A 24871-nucleotide genomic window follows, 5' to 3' on the forward strand; every position below is an offset into this window, starting at 1 on the left:
ATAGAAACATTTCAAACAAACAACCTAACCCTACGCCTACAAGAACTGGAGGAACAACAACAAAGACAGCCCAGAGCAAGCAGAAGGAAGGAAATAACCAAGATCAGAGCAGAGTTAAATGACATAGAGACTAAAAGCACAATTCTAAGGATCAATGAATCTAGGAGCTGGTTCTTTGAAAAGATAAACAAAATCGATGAGCCTTTAAGTAGGCTCATCAAGAAGAAAAGAGAGAGGATCCAAATAAACAGAATTAGAAATGAAAGAGGAGAGATTACAACTGATACCACAGAAATACAAAGGATTGTAAGAAATTACTATGAAGAACTGTATGCTAAGAAATTTGAAAACCTAGATGAAATGGACACATTTCTAGAAAAATATAATCTTCCAAAACTGAATGAAGAAGAAGCAGAAAACCTGAACAGACCAATAACAGCAGAGGAAATTGAAGCAGTCATCAAAAAACTCCCATCACACAAAAGCCCTGGACCAGATGGTTTCACAGGCGAATTCTACAAAGCATTTAAGGAAGAGCTAACCCCTATCCTTCACAGACTATTTGAAAAAATCCAAATTGATGGAAGACTCCCAAACTCTTTTTATGAAGCCAGCATCATCCTAATCCCCAAACCAGATAAAGACACAACAAAGAAAGAAAACTTCAGGCCAATATCGCTGATGAACATAGACGCTAAAATTCTCAACAAAATATTAGCAAACCGCATCCAGCAATACATTAAAAAGATCATCCACCATGACCAAGTGTGATTCATCCCAGGGATGCAAGGATGGTACAATATTCGCAAATCAATAAACATAATACATCACATCAATAACTGCAAAGACAAAAATCACATGATCATATCAATAGATGTGGAAAAAGCATTTGATAAGATACAGCACCCATTTCTGATAAAAACACTCAGCAAAGTGGGAATAAAGGGAGCATTCCTCAACATAATAAAGGCCATATATGAGAGACCTACAGCCAACATCACACTCAATAGACAAAAACTTAGAGCTTTCCCACCAAGATCAGGAACAAGACAAGGATGCCCTCTCTCACCACTCCTATTCAACATAGTATTGGAAGTCCTAGCCACAGCAATCAGACAAGAAAAAGCAATAAAAGGCATCCAAATTGGAAAGGAGGAAATGAAACTGTCACTGTTTGCAGACGACATGATAGTGTACATGGAAAACCCTATAGACTCCACCAAAAAACTACTCGACCTAATAAATGAATTTGGCAAAACAGCTGGATACAAAGTCAATACTCAGAAATCAAAGGCATTCCTGTACACCAACAACGAAACTGCAGAAACAGAAATCAGGAAAAAAATCCCATTTGATATACCAACAAGAAAAATCAAGTACCTAGGAATAAACCTAACCAAGGAGGTAAAAGACCTATACTCAGAAAACTATACAACACTGAAGAAAGAAATTAAGGAAGACACAAACAAATGGAAGCATGTACCATGCTCATGGATTGGAAGAATTAACATCATCAAAATGGCCATACTACCCAAAGCAATTTATAGATTCAATGCAATCCCTATTAGAGTACCCATGACATATTTCACAGATATAGAACAAACATTTCAGAAATTCATATGGAACCATAAACGACCCCGAATAGCTGCAGCAATTTTGAGAAAGAAGAACAAAGCAGGAGGGATCACAATACCTGATATCAAACTATTACAAGGCCACGGTAATCAAAACAGCCTGGTACTGGCATAAAAACAGGCACATAGACCAATGGAACAGAACAGAGAGCCCAGAAATAAACTCAAGCCTTTACGGTCAATTAATATTTGACAAAGGAGGCAGGAGCATAAAATGGAGCAAAAACAGCCTCTTCAACAGATGGTGTTGGGAGATCTGGACAGCTACGTGCAAAAAAATGAAACTCGATCACCAATTTACGCCATACACGAAAATAAACTCAAGATGGATAAAAGACTTAAATATAAGTTGTAACACCATAAAAGTCCTTGAGGAAAACATTGGCAGGAAAATCTCAGATGTTCCATGCAGCAACATCCTCACAGACATGTCCCCTAAAGCAAGGGACATAAAGGAAAGAATAAACAAATGGGACCTCATCAAAATAAAAAGCTTCTGCATAGCTAAAGAAAACAGCACCAAATTACAAAGAGAACCAATAGTATGGGAAAACATATTTGCTAATGATACCTCAGACAAGGGCCTGATCTCCAAAATATATAAAGAACTCACATGACTCCACTCCAGGAAGACAAACAAACCAATTAAAAAATGGGCAAAGGACTTGAACAGACACTTCTCCAAGGAAGACATACAGAGGGCCCAGAGACATGAAAAGATGCTCAGCATCACTAGCCATCAGAGAGATGCAAATTAAAACCACAATGAGGTACCATCTCACACCAGTCAGAGTGGCCAGCATAAACAAATCCACAAACAAATGTTGGAGAGGATGCGGAGAAAAGGGAACCCTAGTGCACTGTTGGTGGGAATGCAGACTGGTGAGGCCACTGTGGAAAACAGTATGGACTTTCCTCAGAAAACTAAAAATGGAACTGCCCTTTGACCCAGCAATTCTGCTGCTGAGATTATACCCTAAGAACCCTGAAACACCAATCCAAAAGAACCTGTGCACTCCAATGTTCATAGCAGCACAATTTACAATAGCCAAGTACTGGAAGCAACCTAAGTGCCCATCAGCAAACGAGTGGATCCCAAAACTATGGTATATTTACACAATGGAATTCTACGCAGCAGAGAGAAAGAAGGAGCTTATACCCTTTGCAACAGCATGGATGGAACTGGAGAGCATTATGCTAAGTGAAATAAGCCAGGCGGTGAGGGACAAATACCATATGATCTCACCTTTAACTGGAACATAAGCAATAGAAGAAAAAAGCAAACAAAATATAACCAGAGACATTGAAGTTAAGAACAATCTAACAATAGCCAGGGGGGAGTGGGGTGGGGACAGTGGGAAGAGGAGATTACAGGAACTACTATAAAGGACACATGGACAAAATCAAGGGGGAGGGTGGAAGTGGGGGAGGGAGGTGGGTTCAGCTGGGGTGGGGTGGAGGGATGGGGAGAAAAGGCATACAACTGTAATTGAATAACAATAAAAGTTAAAAAAAAAAATCGGGTAGGCCGCTGCACACGCACAGACCTCCGAGAGACAACCAGGAGCTGAGACAGAGTCGAACAACAAGCTTCACTTCCTCCTACACAAGGCCACTCGTTCAAGATGGGAGAGGTGGTTGTAGAAACCACCGTTTCTATATCTGCCGTGTAGAAGCCAACAGAGAGTCAAGCATGATGAAGGAGCAATAGGGATACAATCCAAGTGAGAGAACAAGAGAAAACCTCAGGGAAAACCACCTCAGTCAAAGAAAGGCAAGTAATTTACCTGCCAGACAGTTAAAAGTGATGTTTAGAAAGACACTCACTGCAGTGGACAGAACAAACGAAATGAACACAGTTAAGACCTTCAACAAAGAGAAGGGAAATATAAGACAATACCAAGTGGCATTAACAGAGCTGAAGGTTACAGTAACTGAACTGAAAAGTCCTCTAGAGAGGTTCAGCAGCAGACTAGGTGAAGCGGGAGAGAGGGTCCCAACAGCTTCGAGACCAGGTAGTGGAACTCATCCACTTGGAGCAGCAAAAAGAATGAAAGAAACTGAAGATAGCTTAAGGGACTTAAGGACCAACATCGAACAGACTAACATTTGCATTATAGGGCCCCAAGAAGGAGGAGAGAAAGAAAGGGGTGGAAATCTCATTTGCAGAAATATTGGCTGAAAAGTTCCCTAGCCAGAAAAACAGACATCCAGATCCAGGAAGTCCAAAGAGTTCCATTAAGGCAATTATAATTAAAATGTCAGAAGTTAAAGACAAGGGGAGAGTGTTAAAAGCAGCAAGAGAAAATCAACCTGTTGTGTACAGGAAACCCCCATCAGACTGTCAGGTTTTTTTCATCAGAAACTTTGCAGGCCAGAGGGAGTGTCTCAGTGCATTTGAAGGGCTGAAAGAAATCAAATGTCCAATTAAGAACACTTTGCCCGACAAGCTTATCTATTATTCAGACTTGAAAGAGAGACAAAAGAGTTTTACAAGCAAAAGCTGGAAGTTTTTTACCACTAAACCTGCCTTGCAAGATACATTAAATTCAATGGACTTAGGATGAGAAGAGTGGGTGCTAATTACTAACAACACATGAAAGAAGAAATCTCACTGGAAAGGTGGGTATACAGAAAAGGTAGTGGAATAATCAGTTATGAAGCTACTCTGAAAGTTAAAGGACAAAAGTAGTAAAAATGACAATGATTCCAGTAATGAAGGGAATACACAGGATAAAAAAAATGTAAAATTTCACATAAAAATATAAAATGTGGAGTAGAAAGTAAAAATGTTGAGCTTTAGAATGTAATCAAACTTAATTAGCAACTTAAAATAGGCTGTTATATATAAATACAAAGCAAAAACTTATAGTAAATATGCAAAAGGTAAAGAGAAAGGAACCTAAGGACACCAGTAAAGAAAGTCATCAAACCACAAAGGAAGGGAGCAAAAGAAAAAGAAAGGCAAAGAAAGGAACCGAAAAAACAAAAACAAAATAGCTTGAAAGCTACAAAATAGAACATACCTATCAGGAATTATTTAAATGCAAATTGACTACATTCTCTAAGCAAAAGACAGAGCAGCTGCATAGATAAAACCAAGACCATCTATATGCTGCCTACAATGGACTCACTTTGGTTTTTCAAAAAATTTTTTAAAAACATTATTGATTATGCTGTCCCAGTTGTCCCAGTTTTTCCCCCTTTACCCCCTTCCCACAGCACCCCCGCTCCCTCAGGCAATCCCCACACCACCGTTCATCTCAGTGGGTCATGCGTATAAGTTCTTTGGCTGCTCCATCTCCTGTGCTGTACTTTACTTCCCCGTGGCCATTCACAGACTCACGTTAGGTGTAAGGACACGCACAGACCGAAAGTGAAGGGTGGGAGGATAGTGCCACGCAAATGGAAGCGAGGAGAAAGCTGGAGTGGTTCTACGTATTTCAGACAAATGGACTCTAAAACAAAGATTGTAATAGGAATCAAAGATGGGCATTACATAATGTTAAAAGGGATATATACAACAAGAAGATACAACATTTGTAAACATTTATGCACCCAACATAGGAATAACTAAATATATAAAGCAAATATTAACAGACCTAAAGGGAGAAATAGACAGCCATACAATTATACCAGGGAACTTTAACACCCCACTTACATCAATAGACAGACCATTCAGATAGAAAGCCAATAAGGAAACACTGCTGTTAAACGTGGTATAGCAGATCAGCTTAGCACACGTGTCCAGACTATTCCATCCAAAAGCAAAGGAATACAAGTTCTTGTCAAGTGCACACAGAATATTTCCAAGATAGATCACGTTAGGCTACAAGTCTTAATAAATATCTGAGTATTAAAATCATATCAGGCATCTTTTTTTAGACACAGCGGTATGAAACTAGAAATTAAGTGCATGAAAAAAACTGGAAAATTCACAAATATGTGCAGATTAAACAACATGCTAATGAACAACCAATGGGTTAAAAAAGAAATCAAAAGAGAAACCAAAAAATACCTTGAGACAAATGAAAATAGAAATGGAACATAGCAAAACTTATGGGCTGTAGCACAAGCAGTTCCAAGAGGGAAGATCATAGTGGTAATTGCCTACCTTAAGGAACAAGGGAAGTCTGAAGTAGACAACCTACCTTTACACCTCATGGAACTGGAAAAAGAACAAACAAAGCCCAAAGTTAGTGGAAGGAAGGAAATAACAAAGATTCAAGCAGAAATAAGTGAGAAAGACTACAAAGCAGTAGCAAAAATGAATGAAATTGAGAGTGAGTTGGTTCTTGAAAAGATAAAGTTAATAAATCTTTAGCCAGATTCACCAAGAAAAAAAGAGAAGACTCGATAAAACCAGAAATGAAAGGGGATGTTAACGACTGATACCGCAGAAATACAAAGGATCGTAGAGACTAACGGTGAATAATTACATGCCAACAAGTTTGACAACCTAGAAGAAATGGATAAATTCCTAGAAATATACAACCTTCCAAGACTGAATCATATGCAATAGAAAATCTGAACAGATTGATTGCTGGTAAGGAGATTGACTCTATAATAAAAAACCTCCCAACAAAAGCTCAGGACCAGATGGCATCACTGGTGAATTCTACCACACATTCAAAGAAGAACTAATGCCAGTCCTTCCCAAACTATTTCAAAAAATAGAAGAGGAGGAAATACTTCCAAACGCATTTTAGGAGGCCAGCATTACCCTGATAGATACCAAAACCAGAAAAAGGATGCCATAGGAAAAAAAGTTACAGGCTAACATTCCTGCTGAACATAGGTGCAGAACTCCTCAACAGACTGTTAGCAAACCAGATTCAACAGTCATACGCCATGGTCAAGAGGGATTTATTCCAGGGATGCGAAGTCGGTTCAGATCTGCAAATCAGTCAGTGTGACTCACAACATTATCAAAACGAATGACCAGAGTATATCTCAATAGATGCAGAAAAAGCATTTGACAAAATTTAGCATCCATTTATGATAAGAACGCTCAACAACATGGGTATAGAAGGAGAGAACCTCAGCATAATAAAGATCATATATACCAACCCCACAGCTAACAATCATACTCAGCAGTGAAAAGCCGAAGGCTTCTTTAAGATCAGGAAAAAGACAAGGATGCCCACTTTCACCACTCTTTTTGAACATAGTATTGGATATTTTAGCTAGAGCAATTTGTGGGGAACTGTTCCAAGCATGGGAAATGTGGCTCAGCCCCCACTCGGAAAAGCCAGTGGGGAGCGAGGCTGGCGGGCAGGACCCACATCCACGGATAGGTTCTCCAGTGGGAAATCAGGCCTGCATTGTATCTTGACTGCTATGAGACTTGCTCTTGCTAAAACTCCCTCACCCGGAGGCAAGCAAATGTTTACTGAGTATCTTTATCTTCCCCAAATCTGGGCTAGACCTTCCAGGTATGGAAAACAGCCTTTTCCACCACTTCTCCCTTTACATTGCAAATATCCTCCTTTGATGTATTCAGCGACACCCTCTCCTTTGTCTGCAAAAGATAACCACCCAAAACAAATCTTTGCGTAGTAAAGGAGGACCTTCTTTGATGTAAGGGGCCTAGAAGAACAATAAAAGCCTGTCAAGACAAGGGTCGGGGAGCTCTCCTGTTGAGGGAGTGGCTGTGCAGTCCCTTTTCCTCCACAGGATTTCTGTAGTCCGTGTGTATTTGAATATTGCAACCACAACGGATCCTGCTGGCCGGGATCTGTGTCAGCAATTAATCAAGAAAAACTAAATGCATATAAATTCAAAAGGGGGAAAGGAGACTATAACTATTTGCAGATGACATGATCTTATACATAGAAAGCCCTAAAGACTCCATCAGAGAACTGTTGGAGCTAATAAATGAATTCAGTAAAGTTGCAGGATACAAGTTCAATACACAGAACGGTTGCATTTCTATGTACTAATAATGAACTGTGAGAACGAGAAATTAATAAAACAATTCAATTTACATTTGCATCCAGAAGAATAACGAGGTGAAAGACCTTTATATTGAAGACTAGAAGAAATAATAAGAGAAAATGAAGAAGACACAAATAAATGGAAGATAGTCCATACTCATGGAATAGAAGATTGAATGTTGTGGAAATGCCCATGTTACCTAAAGCAATATACAGATTCAGTGTAATCCCTATCAAATTCCAATAGCATTTTTTACAGAAAAAGAACAATCCTAAAATTTGTGTGGAAACACAAGAGACCCTGAATAACCAAAGCAAATTTGAGAAGGAACAAGGCTGGAGGCATCGTGCTGCCCGATTTCCGAGTACGTTACAAACCGATAGCCATTAGAACAGCATAGTATTGGCATAAACACAGATACATAGGTCGTTGGGAAAGAATAGAAAGCCCAGAAGTAAATCCAGACTTACGTGGTCAATGAATTTATGACAGAGCATCCAAGAATATACAATGGGAAAGGAATCTCTTGAATAAATGGTGTTGGGAAAACTTGGACATGTTGTATCCCGAACGCGAGCAGAAAATCAAATGGAGACGTGTGGAGTGCACTTAGATGGTACTTTATTTTTACCTGCGCAGGGGCGAACTCCCAGGGTGCCCGTTAAGGCTGCAAAGGGGAGTCGCGCCGAACGCTCACAGGCTAGCTCTTTTATACGGTGAGAAGCAAGCAAGTTACAAAAGTGGGAGTTGCGGTTATCTCTGCATAGCTCTGGGGTCAGGAGGAACTATCTGTCTGTCTCCTGTTGATAAGAACCATCTGTCTGTCCCACTTAATTTGTACCCTCAGTTTAAAGATAAGGGTCCAGACCCGAGATGAGTCTGGCACCCAAAGTTTTATGGCCCTCTAATTGGCTGTAACTCAGAATAAGCCCTCTGCAAATCACGTATTGTTTACCTTTACCCTTACTTTGGCCGACAATGTTGTTTCTCTCCCCTATCTATTCTGGTGACCTTCAAGAGGTTTTCTGCTTAGCAATGCTTAAAATTGGCTAGCCCTCTTTCCTAGCTCTCAACAGGACAGTCACACGCAAAGAAAGGAAACTGGACCACCACCTTACAACTTACACAAAAAATAACTCAAAATGGATTAAAGATTTGAATGTAAGACCTGAAACTGTAAAACTCTTAGGAGAAAACATAGGCAGTAAACTCCTTGACATAGGCCTTGGTGATGATGTTTTGAATCTGACACCATAAGCAAAAGCAACAAAACAAAAAAACAAGTAGGATTGCATCAAACAAAAAAACTTCTGTGCAGCAATGGGAACCATCAGCAAAATGAAAAGGCAGCCCTTTGAGTAAGGAAGATATTTACAAATGGAATATCTGATAAGAGGCTAAAATGCAAAATATATCATGAACTCAGAGAACTTAATGGCAAAAACAAAACAAAACAAAAAAACCCCAAACAATCCAATTAAAGAAGAGGCAGAAGATCTGAACAGATATTTTTCCAAAGAAGACATACAGATGGCTAGCTGACACATAAAAAGATGCTCAACATCACTAATCACCAGGAAAATGCAATCAAAACCACAGTGAGGTACCATCTAACACCTGTCAGAGTGGCTGTTACCAAAAGTCAAAAAAAAAAAAGCAAGTGTTGACGAGGATTGGAGAACAGGGAACACTTGAGCACCGTGGGTGGGATTGTAAGTTGGCCGCAGCCACTATGAAAAACAGTATGGAGGTTTCTCAGGGAATTAAAACTAGAACTGTATGATCTAACAATCCCACTTGTGGACATTTATCTAAAGAAAACAGAAACACTGATTTAAGAGATGTATGCACCCCCATGTTCACTGCAGCATTATTTACAATAGCTGGGATGTGGAAGTAACGTAAGTGCCGCCTGAGGATGGGTGGATAGAGGAGCGATGTGCAGTCACACACATGCGTGCACAGTGGAATGCTGTTCAGCCCTAGAAATGGGATGAAACCCTGCTATTTGCAACAACATGGGGACCTCGGTGGTATCACACTAAGTGAAATGAGTCAGAGAGAGAAAGGCAAATGCCGTGTCATCTCTTAAATGTGGAATCAAAAACAAAACAAGACCAACCTCAGGTACAGAGAAGGTTGGTGGTTGCTGGTGGGATAAATGGGTGAACTGTTTTTTGCTTTTTATTTTAGTTTAAATGACCAATTTTTTTAAAATGTATGTCCAAAAGGCTAAGAAATGTAGTCATTTCAGAGATTACGGCATAGACCGTCAGACAAGTCAGTGCCTGAAGCATAATGTTTTTATTTTTCAGTCCTTGAAATTTTCCCCTCACTTGATTTGGAGTTCAGGCGACAAAGATGATCCTTGTGTCAATAGGCTCATAGAGTCATGTGGAATGATAGTTTCCCACACTCAGTATATCTTTGTATAAATTGAAGCTTGAGGCCTGGTTTCTGCCCTGGACAAGAGTTAATAACTTGGTCCCCACTGTGCCCCCAAATTGCCTGGTTTTCAGTTAGTCATTCAGCATCCCGTGGGTTAAGTGTTTGGGTAATTCACTAATTTTGTGTAGGTAATGACTGCCTAGTGTCATCTGGACATAGTGACTAAAAGCACTTTGTCAAAACCTCCCGTGCTGTAAAAACTACATTTGGCCTGGTGGGCACGTGTGCGAGGGTGGTGAAGTGGGCTTTCTGCTGCTTGCTGCGGCCTCTGCTCCACAGCCATCGAGACCATTCTGGTGACTTCTGGACATGCTGCCAGCTCCACGTCCATTTTTCTCAGCTGTGTGTGCAGCTCTGTGTCTCTCCTGTGTTTGTGCGCGTGTTTAATGGGGTTTCTTCTGCATACGGAATTGGAAAGCCATCAGGTGTGCAGGACACTGGCAGCCACCGCAGACTCAGACGGGTGGTGGTGGTGGCGGCAGCTGGGCCGTCGGCGAGTAGTCTGAATGGCATCCCTTTGTTCCTCCCCAGGTGTCCATCGAGTGCCCGTGGTCCATCTACTCCACCGTCATCGCGCTGACGTTCAGCATGCCCTTCAGGACCACACATGCTCTGCTGTCGTCGGGGACACGGTAAGGGAGGCCCTGCTCCTGTCCCAGGCTCTTTGACACAGCGCCCCTTGCCATTCAGAGCTTGACCTTGGTGACCTTGAGCATGATTTCTACATGACCATGACACCACTGTCCCTGCAGCACCCAGTCTATGCTCAGGTCTCCCCAGCTGTCGCAGCAGTGACTCTGCACAGTTGGTTTGTGGGATGTGGGCCCCAAGCAAGCCCCATGTGCTTATCCCATGTGATTATCGGATGCTTTCTTCTCCCCCTTCCCTTGTTCTTCAAGCCTGTGGCCCATTGACAAACGTGGGTCAGCTGTCCTTGAGGAGGCCCGCCGTTCTGTGTGTGCCTCGTCCTTCCTCTCGGGATTGTTAAACTAGTTCACCCGTGAACCACTGGTTACCTCTGGAGCCAGCCTTTCCAACCTCAGCACTGCTGATGCTGTGGGCAGATGACTGTCTGCTGTGGGCGCTGTCTTGCACTGCAGGGTGTTAGCAGCTCACCCACTTCACGCCAGTGGCATTTCCCATCCTCCTGTGGGGGGGGCAGAGGGGGGATTGCTGCCAGTGGAGAACCACTGCTCTGGAGGCTTGATGAGATTTGGAGCCAGCCTGTGGAAAGGCTGGAGCCCGGGAGGTGCGGCCCAGTGCTTCATGTGTTGCTGCAACAGGATCCAGGTGCCTGGAAGTGACGATGCTCACATGGACCACTGAGCTTGGGCGAGCCTGGCCTCTCACTGTAGCATCCCCTTCTGCTTCAGCCACTGGTTATGGTTATTCAGAACCATATTTAGAGTGGATCATTATTCTAACAGCATTTTCCCTTTAAACTACAGTGAGGGAACTGTAGATATTAATGGTTAAAAACATCGATAAGTAATAAACAGAGCCTGAGTTGCTTTAAGATCTGCTTTTCACAGCTCCTCACGTGTAACAGAAACTAAAGCGAGCCCTGTACTTGGTTTCCCAGTGAGAAATCATTCCTGTGGCCATAGCTCGTTCCTATGTAATGGCCCACGGTCTATTGTTACATGATTAGAGGATGCAGTTACAATTGTGTGTCAGAACACTGGTTCAGAATCGGAATACTCTTTGTCCTGTTTTTCCTCAGAACTGGCTTGCTCAGAAAGATTGGTGTTGTCAGACTCTGTTACATGTGAAATAAAAAATAGGAATATGTGTAACAGCTGGTTCTTAGTTGTTTACCATGTGACTTTTTTGATGCCCCAGAGAGGTTCTTCTTAACAAAGCCAAAATATATTTCATAATGTTCTCAAGTGTCAAAGTCATATATATATATATATATATATTTTTTTTTTTTTTTTGCTTTAGGAAATACATTCAAGTTTGTATCCAGAATTTGTCGGAACTTGACTTCCACCTGTCAGGTAGTGACCTGCTAGACATCGGAGGGAGTACTGACCTGCAGCTGCTGCCGCTGAACCTGGAATCCCAGCAGGTAACCATCTTCTAGAATCGCGCATAAACTCATATGTTCTGCATAAACTCGGCAGAACACAGGAGGGCGAGTGTATAATGGCTGAGCCACCCGTAACGTTGCTCCTGGGCTTTAGATAATGTGCACGTGATCGTGTGCTTTAGATCACGCCTTTCCAGAGGGAGAATGGTGTGCTGGTGGTCCGTAAATAGCGCGTGTGCGTGAGGCCGCTTGGAAGCACAGCTCTGGGCTGCGGCGTGCGTGTGCGCCTCCCACTCTGCGGGCCGATCAGTGCAGGGAGAGATTGGGAAATGGGTTGATGCTGTGTCAGCAGAAGAATGAATTCTTACACTTGTCCTACCCTACACTCAGATTGTGGTCATATGTGACTACAAGCTTATTCTTAGTCTCCCGTGGACAGGGAGTGGTGGCCGTGCCGTCCTGCCTGTCATTAAGTGCCTGCCCGTGCCCTGGAAGGAGTCAGAGGTGGCGGTGGAAAGGGGTCATACTCCTGTTCACAGCAACTGGTGGCCTCCTGACCTTGCTTTTCCTGTTTATACGTCACATGTGTTTTCAGACAGTAAACGCTGAGTGTTTAAAAGAGCAAGAGTTTTCTTAAGGGATGTCTGGTCTTTAGCATTTTCAAAGGATTTTCCCAAATGACATTTGGCACGTTTCAAATCCCGCCCCAGTCTGCGGGGGTGAACGCGGCCCTCGCTCTGGCTGCAGTTCCTCGTGTAACTCAGTGTTAAAGACGAAGTAATTGGCATGGATGTGCACGTCCTTCCTAATGGATTGATGCATTTCCCATTTTGGAAACGTATGGGATACTCTACACTTGTAAATGGCCTTTAAGGTTTTTAATCTCCTATGCTGTGAAGCACACGGAATCTTAAAAAGGTAAAGCTTCTTTTACCAACCTTGTGCAGACTGCTCCAGGGGCAAGGGCAGGCAGGGGGGCGGGGCAGCGGTAGGTGCAGGGCTTAGGGCAGCGCACCTGGACTGCCAGGTCCGGGGCCCTGTGGGGTTGCTGCTGCTTCACCTCCCCCGCTTCCACCCACTTCCCTTCGGAGGAAGTGCACCTTTGATGGAGTGTGGCTTGTCCCTGTGCAGTGACAGCTGGCTCTCTTGCAGCACGTCTGCAGCCAGCAGTCGGTGTTCTTTGTCTGGGAGCTGACGTGGACACGAGAGCCCCCCCCTTCGCTGCACGCTCAGTTCTCCGTGGGATTCCGCCCCGCCTCTCAAGAACGGCTGACTGTCTCCTTAAAGCCCTACACTTACGAATTCCAAGTGGAAAACTTCTTTGTATGTATTGTATTGTTTTGGGGGTGGGGAGTGCAGGGTGGGAAAGTGAGAGGTGATACTGTGTTCTTTATAATCTAAAAAATCAGACAAAATCTTTCAAAATAATGAAGCAACAGATCAAGGAAAATAGTTAACAGTTGGAGTAGGTAAATCACTGACTGACGGTGTTTGAACCCAGGTCCTTTTCAGGTGACATGTCTTAACCCATGCGCTATTTCTGGCAGCTCGAAGATAGTGTTTATAACCATTAAAGACCAAAGACTTCTTGCCCTCGCCAGGTGGCTTAGTTGGTTGGAGCATCGTCCTCTACACCAAAGGAATGCGGGTTTGATTCCTAGTCTGGGCACACACCTGGGTTGTGGGTTCGATCCCTGGTCGGAGCATGTATGGAGGGCAGCTGATCGATGTTTCTTTCTCACACTGATCTCTCTCTCTCTGTCTCTCTCTGTCTCTCTCCCCAACCCCCTCTCTTTCTCTGAAATTGGTAAACATATTCTCAGGTGAGGATTACAAAAATTTTTTTTTAAAACAAAAAGACCAAAGACCTCTTACTGCATCTCCCTTCTCTTCCTTAGCTGACATAGTAATGGTCTGGAACTGCTTCTTAGAGTCCTTTCAGCTTGATCATTAGCTATTACATGAGGTGGGGGGTGGGCTGAGTCATAAAGATATGTGTCCAGTTTTCTAAAAGAAAAAAATATTATAGAAGTTCACTTAATATTGGGAAGGTTTCCTTATAATCTGTGCGTGGAGCCAAAAGAAGCCTTGAGCTAGGTGAGTAGGTAGATGTTTTCTGTTTCTTCAGTGAGATTGTTGGGTTTTGTGTTAGGTAGGTGACGTGGAAATACAGTTGACCCTGAACAACTTGGGGGGGGGTAGGGGCACCCACTCCCATGCAGTCAAAAATGCATATACAACTTTTGATTCCCCAAAACTTAACTATCAATAGCCCACTGTTGACTACCTTTCTGATGACATATACAGACTATTAACACAAATTTTGTGTGTTGTGTGGGTGTTTTATAATATACTGTATTCTTCCGATAAAGTAAGCTAGAGAAAAGTTATTAAGAAAATCATAAAGAAGAGAAAATACATTTACAGTATTTATGGGGAAAAAATCCATGTATAATGGATCTGCATAGTTCAAACCTATGTTTTTTAAGACTCAGCTATCCACAATTTTGTGGTGTTTCCTTTTCTCCTCTGCACTGAAATTGTCAAACAATGCTTTGTTTGAGAGGTGTTTGTGTTGACCAATCTTTTCAATACCTCTCTTCAACCAAAAGACTGTTCGTTTCGACCCTGCTGTTTTATTTCACTGTCTGTATTAGTTTAGTGTTAAACGTGACCGTGAGTGTAATTATCTTTTTGCAGTGTTGTACAAACAGGTACCTTTTTGATGCGTTAATAGCAACCGAACACCCGATGCTCACATGGTAATCTCTGCAGAAATTTCATCTCTTTGCTTGCTACAGATGATATTGACTAGTTAGCTGTTTTCACTGGTACTTTTCTCTTTTTTGCTCCCTCTTCTAATGCAGAGTATAGAAAAATTTTCCTTTAGAGCTGTACAAGCTGAGTAAAAGGCCAGAGAAAAGTGTCTGGTGGGTTGTTCTTTCGAAAACAGATATTCTGAGGACCAAATATATGGATACCACTTTTTTGAAAAGCCTTATTGGGACATTATTGATATACTGTGAAGTTCACTGATTGGAAGGGTACAGTTTGATTATGGTAGTATGTTGACCGTGGTGCAGCCATTACCATAACCTTACTCTGAACACTGTGATCATCCCAGAAAGAAACTGTGTGTCCCATTAGCAGTCACTCCCCATTCTGTCCTCTTCTCAGCCGCAGGCAGGCACCGCCTTGAGGCAGCTCTGCCTGGGCTTGCCCGTTCCGAGCAGCTCATACACACAGGGTCGTATTACGTGTGATCTTTTTGTGCCTGACTTTCTTCACCTGGAGTACTGTTTCCCACATTGACTCGCTTTGGAGCAGGGTCAGAACTTCATTCCTTTCAATGGCGGAATGACACTCCACTGTGCAGATAGGTAGGCTGCATTTTGATTTTCATTTACCAGGGGCCGATAGCTGGCTTGTGTCCACTTTGGGGATACTATGAGTGACAATGCCGTGAAACCCTTGTGCAAGTTTTTCTGCACTGACGTGTTCAGTTTTCTTGGGTAAATACCTAGGTGGAGTTGCTGGGTCATCTGGTAACTGTTCCTTTTTTTTTTTTTTTGGAGGAGCTGCTAAGCTGTTCCTGAGAGACATCACTTTCCATTGCCCCCAGTGACATCTGAGGGTTCCACTGTCCACCTCCTCACCAGCGCTGGTTTTGTTGTCGTTTTTATGATAACCCTCCCAGTGGGCGTGCAGCGCCATCTTGTGCTTTTGATTTGCAGTTCGCTGCTGGCTGATGATGTCGAGCATCTTTCCTATGCTTTTTGGCTGTTTGTATATGTTCTTTGGAGAAATGTCTATTCAGGTCCGTTGCCCACTTTTTATAAGGTGGTCTTTTTATTACTGAGTTGTAAGAGCCCTTTACATATTCTAGATACCAGTCCCTTGTTAGAGATAGGATTTGCAAATATTTTCTTCCATCCTGTGGGTCGTATTTCCACTTTCTTGATGGTCCCTGAAACACAAAGTTTTAATTTTGCTCAAGTCCAACTAACTAAGCTCTCTTATTTCTTGTGCTTTTGGCGTAGGATCTAAGAAATCATTGCTTATCCCAAGGTCAAAATGATTTCCTTTGAGTTGTCTTCTGAGAGTTTATAGCTTTAGCTCTCACATGGAGGTCTGTGATCCATCTTGAGTTAACTTTTGTGTATGGTGACAGACGGGGGTCCAAATTCATTCTGTCCGTGTGGTTATTCAGGTGCCCTATACCATTTGTTGAGAACACTGTTCTTTCCCCATTGGATGGCCTTGGCACCCTGATAATCAGTTGGCCATAAATGTTAGAAATAAACTCTATTTATTTAGAAATAAGCTCTAACACTGTCCCTAAAGCCTCAGCAGCCGCTGTCAGGTGTGGGAGGCACCTCACTGCTAACGGAGGGTCTTGTGCTTCCCCTCGGCTGCTGTCCTCCATCCACGTGCAGCCAGAAAAGTGGTGAGCAGGCGCTCCCAAACGCACTTGGGAGCACACTCACCTGTATCACCCTATAACTGCGCTTCCTTCCAAGCTCTGGGCAAAATTCGCTGAGCTCAGGAACAGTCCAGACTGTGTGCTCCACCTGGGCGTTTCCTGGGAGCAGGAGACTCCTGGGGCAGCTCTGAAGGGAGGCCGTTCTGCGCAGCTCTCCTCCGCCTGCCCGTGGGCCCCAGCTGCGCCCCCTGCTGCGCCCCCGGGACACAGGCACTCATCTCGTTGCCTGCCCGAGGGCTTGTGTCCCTTTGCACCTGTACGAGCAGGCACCTTTTGTGTCCTGTGGGAGCGCCCGGTAAACCCTGGCCCGGCGCCCTGCAGTCAGTAGAAGCCTGCCCTGTCCCCAGATGGTCGTGACTGGGTGTTCGACAGGCAGGTCACCCGTCAGGGATTGCTGTTTAGCCTCGCTAGCTCCCAGGAAAGTGTGGCACCTCGGCAGCAGGCTTTCTAAGTTCTGAAGGCTTCTTTCTTTGAACATATTATAATACCAACAGAACACTTGAAATCAAATTATACTGTAATTACTTTGTGTGCTTGTTACGTACATTAACAGTAAGTGGAGCGCAGGTCACTGGGTGGTGAGCTGCGGTTCCACAATAGACCACAGGGGGATGGCAAAGAGAAGTTTATTAGGGCCTGGAGGAGGTGCTCTGCATGCCTTTCTATGGGTCTGTGGGTGGGGTGCTTGGAGGTTCCTGGGCTGGGGCTGGATCGGTCAGTTCCAACCGGAAGAGTGTAATTAGTTTGTGTGTGCTATGAGACGAAAAAGCTTGACAATCTCTGATGTAGGGCAGGAGGAGCAGTGTCAGTGTAGGGTCTCTGCCGGCCACTGGTCCAGGCAAAATGGAAGGTGAGGCAGCAGCACCACGGAGCAGCTGAGCTACATCTCGACAGTGTCGTAAAGGAAGGAGGCTGACCTTCACGATTGGCGCTGGCAGCATGCAGCAGGTGGACGTTAGCCCCTGTGCAGGCTCTGGGTCTTCGCCCAGGGTGGCAGGCAATTGCTGGGCGGGTGTTGGGCGGGAAAGAATATCAGGTAAACATGTCATGGAGAAGGAAGCACTGAAGAGAAAGCTGAGTATGACTTGATGTGGGATGATACCAGAGAACTAATACTAATTTGGCAGTTGTGATAATGGCATTACGTTTTGGTGAGAAAACACCCATGTTTTTAGTCATACGTACTGAAGTACACACGGGGGAAATGACAGGTTGTCAGGAATTTGCCTAAAAACACTCTAGGCGAATACATCAGTGTAGATGGATAGACGAGGAAGCAAATGAACACCCTGGTGGTAATCTGGAATTTGGGGGACCGGCACATAGAGAATGCTGTGGTGCTGTTGTGCCCGAGAACGTCCAGTGTTCACTGAAGCAGGACCGTGCCCAAACGCTGCATCATGCAGAGGAAGCGCACGGCTGCTCTGCTGGCGACGGGCACAGCGCCTGGGCAGACGTCTCCTCCGTTCACTTCCCAGTCTGTGGGCAGCCCCTCGTCTGCCGCAGAGCCTGTGCTTTCAGATTCGTCTTCAGTGTGATACATCTCCTCTGTCCTCTTCTCCCCCTTTCCTGCCCAGACCTTATATGAGGTGAAAGCCGAGATCCTGCCCCCTGCGGGGATGGAGCTCTGTAGGACAGGCTCGCTGTGCGCCCTGGAGGTGGCCATCACGCGCCTCTCGGACCTCCTGGAGGTGGACAGGGACGAAGCGCTGACAGAATCCGATGACTTTTTTTCCACCAAGCTCATGTATGAAGGTGGGTTTGAGTCCTCTTTCCCCCTCACTGTTGCGCTAATCCAGTGCTCCAAGTGACTGTTCCCGCTCTCACAAAGTACAGTGTTCTCTGTCCAAAGCGAGAACGTTCTAGAATTAAAAGGTCTCATCGAATGTTTCATTCTGTAATGTTGTCCTAGGCTCACAGGAAGTTGAGCTTGGTTGTTACAGAGTCGTTCTAACAGTTTTTATCGAGTAGTTGTGGGGTTCAGGGCTGAGCACAGGCGACACGTGGAGCTGCCCTTCCCTTTCTACTGCGATTCAGGGTCTACCAGTCACCCTGAAGCAAAGTTCCAACTCCGCTCAGGTGTCCTCTAATCATGGCGCCTGCCCCTTTCCCTTCAGTCTCCTTTCATCCCCTTTCATACTTCCCCATCCCCGCTGTGACCCCCACAGTGACCCCCATGCGCCCCCTCGTCGCTGATCACTCAGACACCCCTGGACAGCCCTCCTTCCCCAGGGCCTGGCTCCTTCAGTAAGTAGCAGGTCTCAGTTTGGGGGTCAAGACCCTTTACTCAAAAGAACGATTGAGGCAGGGGGAAAGGTAGAGGAGCCAAACATTTGTTTACTTACTTAAAAATAACAGAACTGTTTTCCAAAACAACAACAACAACAACAGAAAAAAGTAGTGAGGAGAGTGACATTAACTCGAGTTTCCCTGCCTGCTGCATTCAGTCTGCAGTGATGTAGTATCGGTCACCTGCATGAAGAGACTCCAGTCTCCTGCACCTAAGTAGTTGGACATGGGAGGAATATTTTAACAGCCTTCATTTAACTAGATGGTCTTCTTTGGTGCTACACCAAAGCTTGACAAGTGGCAGTTTTTACAAGCTGGACCCTGTGCAGAACCAGAGCTCGTGTGAATGGCCCTTCTGTACTGGGTTTCATGCAACCCTTTCGTCTGCCTTGCATTCGGAAAGGCTTTACCCTTCCGTGCGTTCCTCCGGCGGGCGGGCAGCTGAGTTACGCAGATCCTCTCGGTGTTGGTGTCTTTCATCACACACTGTCACAGACTCATGTTGCTTCAACCTCACAATGAATTCACCAGCGTGGTCTGATTGTAGATAGGGACAAAGCTGAGTTCACAATGGCAAGTGCAAATTTCCCAAAATTCTAATTTTTGATGAGAGTTTCAGATTGTGTCATTGGCCACTTCTTTGAAATCACAGGCTCGTTTTTCAAGCAAATGTCTGCAAAAACCTAAGAATGAGTAGCCACAGCTGGCAAGCCCAGCAGCCCGGCGCCCTGCGCTGTGCAGGCGCCCGTGCCCTGCGTCACTGGAGATGGCAAGGCTGGGGAGGCGGCTGATGGGTGCACGGGCTTCTCTCTGCCGTTTGCGACTTCTTATGAGCCTGTAATTACTTCCCAAAGCTAGAAGAAGATGTGGACTTAAACCGGAGCGTGAAAACGATTTTGGTCTACTCTGAGGACCCCACTGTGGGAACTGCTGCTCCAGCGTGTCCCTCCCCGACGCTGTGTGTCCCTTGCACACCCCTTGCACACCTTCACCACTCCTCCTGAGGGGTTTGCCGCCTGCAGGAAACCCACCTCTGCAACCCCTTCTTTGCTGCTTGTGGAACTTGTGGTCACATGCTCTTGGGCTCTTGCCTTGTGTCCCAATGCCCCGGTTTCTGTGACCTCTTTGCAAGGTCTTCTGCTTCTCGACAACAAGGATGCTCTCCTATGTACTTTGGAGTGACCGATCATTAGGTGTTTGAATTGCACTGGATTACACACAGTTGTGTTACACTAATTTAGTGTTACTAATAACACTTACTGTGTATTTAGACTCTGAGTGGCAGTTGGGTTTCAGACCTTCTTCTCTGATGTCACCGCTTAGAAGATGCCACCACTTAGAAGATGCCCCCTCTGGTCCCGCTCCCATTCCTCCTGTAGCAGCCAGGCAGCCATTCTCTGGAAGAATCACACCCATAGGTTGCAAAGTGACTTCATTCAGAATTGAATCCTTGATCGTTTATTGACGAGAAGAGTGATTTCCCCGGGCATCGCCCTGTGTCTTGGCTACTCCCCTATTGTGCCTTACTGGAATGTCCCGTCACAGGACGTGGAGACAGACCTGTGCCCCAGTTTGGGATTTTATACCCAATGTGAGACTGTTGATGGTTTGTTTGGTCTGAATGTGCGTGCCCTTTTCTGGGGTAACAGTGTTTCCCTCTTTGTTTCAGTGGTTGACAACAGTAGCAATTGGGCAGTGTGTGGGAAAAGTTCTGGAGTCATCTCCATGCCTGTGGTCGCTCAGGCCACGCACAGAGTCCACATGGAGGTGATGCCCCTGTTTGCGGGTTACCTGCCCCTTCCCGACGTCAGGCTGTTTAAGTACCTCCCGCATCACTCTGCACACTCCTCACAACTGGATGCTGGTAAGGACTCCATGGTGCGGGGAGCAGGCCTGCTGGTCACAGCATGTTCCCCGAGTCAGGGATGCAAGCCGTAGGCATCTGCTCTGGAGCTCAGCCCTTTGAGGGCCTGTGTGCCAGCTTCCCTGTGAGCGGCTGCCTCAGTCCACCTGCTGCTCCCCAGGGTCGGTCAAGGGTCCGTGGCTCGGTGGCCTGTATCTCACCTCCTGTGTGTTTTGCAGATAGCTGGATAGAAAACGACAGCCTTTCAGTGGACAAGCATGTGGATGACCAGCTGGACAGCAGCAGCGTCAAGAGCAGGGGCAGTGTGCACTCGGCCGCCAGCAGCGAGCACAAAGGCTTGCCTATGCCCCGGCTGCAGGCGCTGCCGCCCGGCCAGGTCTTCAACTCCAGCACTGGCATGCAGATCCTGGTCATCCCCAGCAAAGATGACCATGTTCTCGAAGTCAGCGTCACATGACCATGCCTCGGTTAACATACCCAGACCCGGTGTGAATGCACTCGAAGGGATCCTGACTTGATTGTTCTCCATTGTAACATTCTAGCTCTAACCACACCTGGGGACTCTGCCTGGCCATCGAAGCATCAGAGAGTCTCCATGTACAGTTGCCAGCAGAGTCCAACGTTTAGTTTGTGTCATCAGTGGTGTAAGCTTACTTACTACTTTCTCATCTCCCACTCCCTGTGCCGGTGTCCTCCAGTGCTGGCCCAGAGCCCACTTCCTTCTCCCTCACTCCCCGCTCACGAAAGCTCTTCAGAAGGGTCCCCCACCTGGGCAGCCTGCAGTCTGCCGCTTCTTCGTGGAGGTCCGCACGTGTCTTCTAGGGAGACTCTCAGCAGGCCTTGCAGTCTTAGCAGTGACATGTGTGTGCCTTTCTGGTCACACGGCTGCCTGATTTCTGGACCAGGTGGATGTGTCAGTCTCCTGAGGGGTAACACAGTCCTTTACCTCAGCTCATCTAATTGTGCTTTTCTAGAAAACCCCCCTTTTGGGGCAGGTAGGTGGGGCTAAGGGGTGGGGTGGGGAGGGAACAACCCCTTCTGTGCCTTGGGATGTCAAACTGGGCGGACCTGGAGCACCCATTAGCTGGAGCCGTTTTACAGGTACTTTAAGAAGACTAGAGCAGGGCCTAAGGAACAGATAGCTCGGTATTGAAACAGTTTAGGGATAAATGTTTCTGGGACCCTTTTTCCCTCATAATGTTGATTGAATATCATATGCACTTGAAGTTAAATATATATTTATTTTAATTATATATGTGAGGGTAAATATGTTGTGTTTTCTCTCACCTTTAAACTTAGAGTCTTTACATGTAACTGTATAATCAATATTTTTCTTTGGCACCTTAAATCTTAGAAATTAAGAGTTTCCATTTAAGTGATGACTGGAGGGGTCCTCTTGGCGTATTTCTAGTCGGGTGTAGGAGGGACGGCAGTCCTGGAGAATTCTCTGCTGGTCCTCTAAATTGCAGTCATACTGTACCGACAGATTAATTTGCTTTTGGTTGTAAATGTAATTGTACATATGGTTGATTTATTATTTTTAAAAGTACAAACTAACTGATGTAATGTTTGTGTATAAGTTGCACCAAAAATCAAGGACAGAATAAATATGTGTTTGTTTTTATTGGTGTGAAAGTCACAGCTTGTAAATAAGTGTTGTATGTATTAAACCTTTTCCAGCTTTCCAAAGCGATGTATTTTTGTACATATGAAAAAGAGAACTCTTAATTCACCGAGAAAAGTGTGGTTGGGGTTGAACTTGACCAGATTAGTGCAAGAAAGGATGGGGCCTCATGTGAATAACCTCAGATGTGTAAGCCTTACAGAAGAAGGAGCATCCTGCAGCTGCTGCCAGCCGGGGGCTGTCGCCTGCTGGGGACAGGCTGGTGGGGTGGAGGTACAGAGGTCAGGTTGGTACATACGCGGCAGAGCAGTTGCCATCGCTTTTCTGTAGGTTGTCTGTCGCCCCAAATACAGGTGGTATGATTTCCCCCTCATGTCTTTTTCATTTATAGAAATCGGAGAAGTGTGTGAAGAAGATAAATATTTGTGCATTTCATTAAACTTTCCAGAAATTGATCTTCCTTATGAGCAGCTTAAAACTAATAACCTTGGTCAACTAGGTAGGCAAATTAGAACTTCAGCATCTAATGATGGTTTAGGGTTTCTAAAATAAGTTTGTTTTATTATAAAAATTGATGATTGCCCTCCATATCTACCAAGCCCTGTGAATGAAGAGATCTTTGAGATTCGATTCGGTCAGAAAAAGCTCTAATCCTCGCACCTCAGAGCTGAAGGGACTGACCCTTCCTCCCTGTGTGATGTAGCTTTTCTTCTTCCCTCTGGAAGGGACAGTGTGGTTTAATGGTATCCTTATTTCTGTTTGATTTTTGTGTCTGGTCTCTAATCCCAGGATGAAATTCTCTTAAAAGTATAGGTTTAAAGGGGAAAAAAATGAATGGGAAATCCAAAATTTTTATGGTGGTTCTTACCGTCTGGAAATTTAATGAAATCGAATTTATCACAGGTTTTTTTTTTTTACCCTAACTACCCAAAAGATTTTTTGCAATATAAGTTACATGACTGCCTCTTAAAATCTTTTTTGTTTTTTACACAAAAGAAGGATGTCACCTAAAATGACATTTTCTTTTTAACTTAAAGGCTATGATTGGATTTTTGTTGTGTTTAAAATAAAATAAGTCTTATGGGTTTGAGACAAGCTGGTTTTGTTGATAAAGATGTAGCAGCTGTCTAATTACAAAGCCAGATATAGAATGTACATCTAAAAAACCCAGAATATGCAGCTACTTTGCAAATGTGTGGAAATGTAAATATTAGCCAAAGGAAAAGAAAGTTATAATTTTGGTGAATTTCATGGGGTCTCCTATGATTGGAAAAATTATAACTCTGCTGATTCTAATGTGAAAATTGTTGTACTTAATCTGAAAATGACTTCTACCTACAGTTTCATTGTCAGCACTGGCTGTAGTGGGCTGGATTCCTAAATTAGCAAGTTGATAAGGATAGATACCCCATAAAGAGCCAGTAGAGAAAATATACACAGGCTTCTGTGCCATTTTTCTTTAGTGTTTAAAATAAGGTTGTTACGAAATTAAACACTCCAGGTGTGTCTATAAAGTGAAAAGTAAAGTACTTTTTATAAAACAAACTAGGCTGATATAAATGTTTCACTGTCAACTGTGATCTTTAAATCCTACATGATTTTAAAATTTGATTTTTCATGAAAATGCCCCTTACTCTAAATTTATTCATCGTATACACCAGGCTATAAGACCAGAAAGCATTGTTATATTTGCTAGGATTCTGTGACTGGAAAAGGTGACAAGTTGGTGACTTTGACACTGCAGGTATTAATTCCATTTTCATGGTTTACTATGAAAGTCATTTTTCACATTACTCTGTAATATATTGTTAGACTAAAACCATTGTATTAAGACTGTTTAAAATGTAAGCATTATAATTCTGAAAATACACATTTTAAGAAGAAACTTTGCTGATTGGAACTTCATTCTTTTATTGAGTTAAAAAAATTAAATTTAATTTCTTTAGTTTTAGAAAGGGGAAGGGAGAGAGAAAGAAAGGAGAGAAACATCAATGTGTGGTTGCTTTTCACCCTGCCCGCTAGCGGGGAGCTGGCCCACAACCCAGGCACGTGCCCTGGCTGGGAATCAAACGGGGGAACCTCTGGTTCGCAGGCTGGTGCTCAATCCACCGAGCTGCACCAGCCAGGGCTAGAGTTTTCTTGTTTTCTCTCCCTGAACTTTTTTTCTGACTCTAAGTGTAGATTATTCATTTTGGGGGAGCATTAGGGGCTTCATAATTTTTTACCCTCTCACAAGAACTAAGACATTTGCTTCAGAGGTTTTTTTTTGTAGACATTTGCAAACCGAACGTTTGACAAGGTAATTAATTGCCTCTGTGTTTGGTAGCATCGATAATACAATTTCTTAGGGAGAGTGTGGTTTCCAACTTATTCTGAGTCTCATTCTGTTTTGACTCTCCTTTCATAATCTGAAGCTATTAAGTAAGCGCGGGGATCTGATCACCTCCTTCTCCTTAGTTCGAGAATGGCTGTTCTGGGTGGCGGCGGGTGGAGCCTAGTCGTGCTCAAGTGCGCGGCTCTGGAAACGCGGATGCGGGGGTGGGGGGGGTGGTTCCCGCGG

The 24871-nt window shown here is 44.3% G+C and overlaps 1 protein-coding gene across 5 annotated transcripts in view; it reads left to right on the top strand.

Moving 5' to 3' along the window:
- The window catches only part of TRAPPC10 (trafficking protein particle complex subunit 10), a 93138-nt gene extending 68948 nt beyond the window's left edge, over positions 1–24190 (top strand). For all 5 annotated transcript variants that reach the window (XM_045196315.3, XM_024562087.4, XM_071220542.1 and 2 more), the window contains 6 exons: positions 10551–10651; positions 11964–12090; positions 13204–13374; positions 18112–18289; positions 20493–20687; positions 20906–24190. In XM_045196315.3, coding sequence (XP_045052250.2) covers positions 10551–10651; positions 11964–12090; positions 13204–13374; positions 18112–18289; positions 20493–20687; positions 20906–21144 — 1011 coding nt within the window. In that variant the 3' untranslated portion in view covers positions 21145–24190. The remainder of the gene's footprint in view (positions 1–10550; positions 10652–11963; positions 12091–13203; positions 13375–18111; positions 18290–20492; positions 20688–20905) is intronic.
- Positions 24191–24871: the final 681 nt, after the last annotated feature.

This window comes from Desmodus rotundus, chromosome 2, assembly GCF_022682495.2.
Source record: "Desmodus rotundus isolate HL8 chromosome 2, HLdesRot8A.1, whole genome shotgun sequence".
Classification (NCBI taxonomy): domain Eukaryota; kingdom Metazoa; phylum Chordata; class Mammalia; order Chiroptera; family Phyllostomidae; genus Desmodus; species Desmodus rotundus.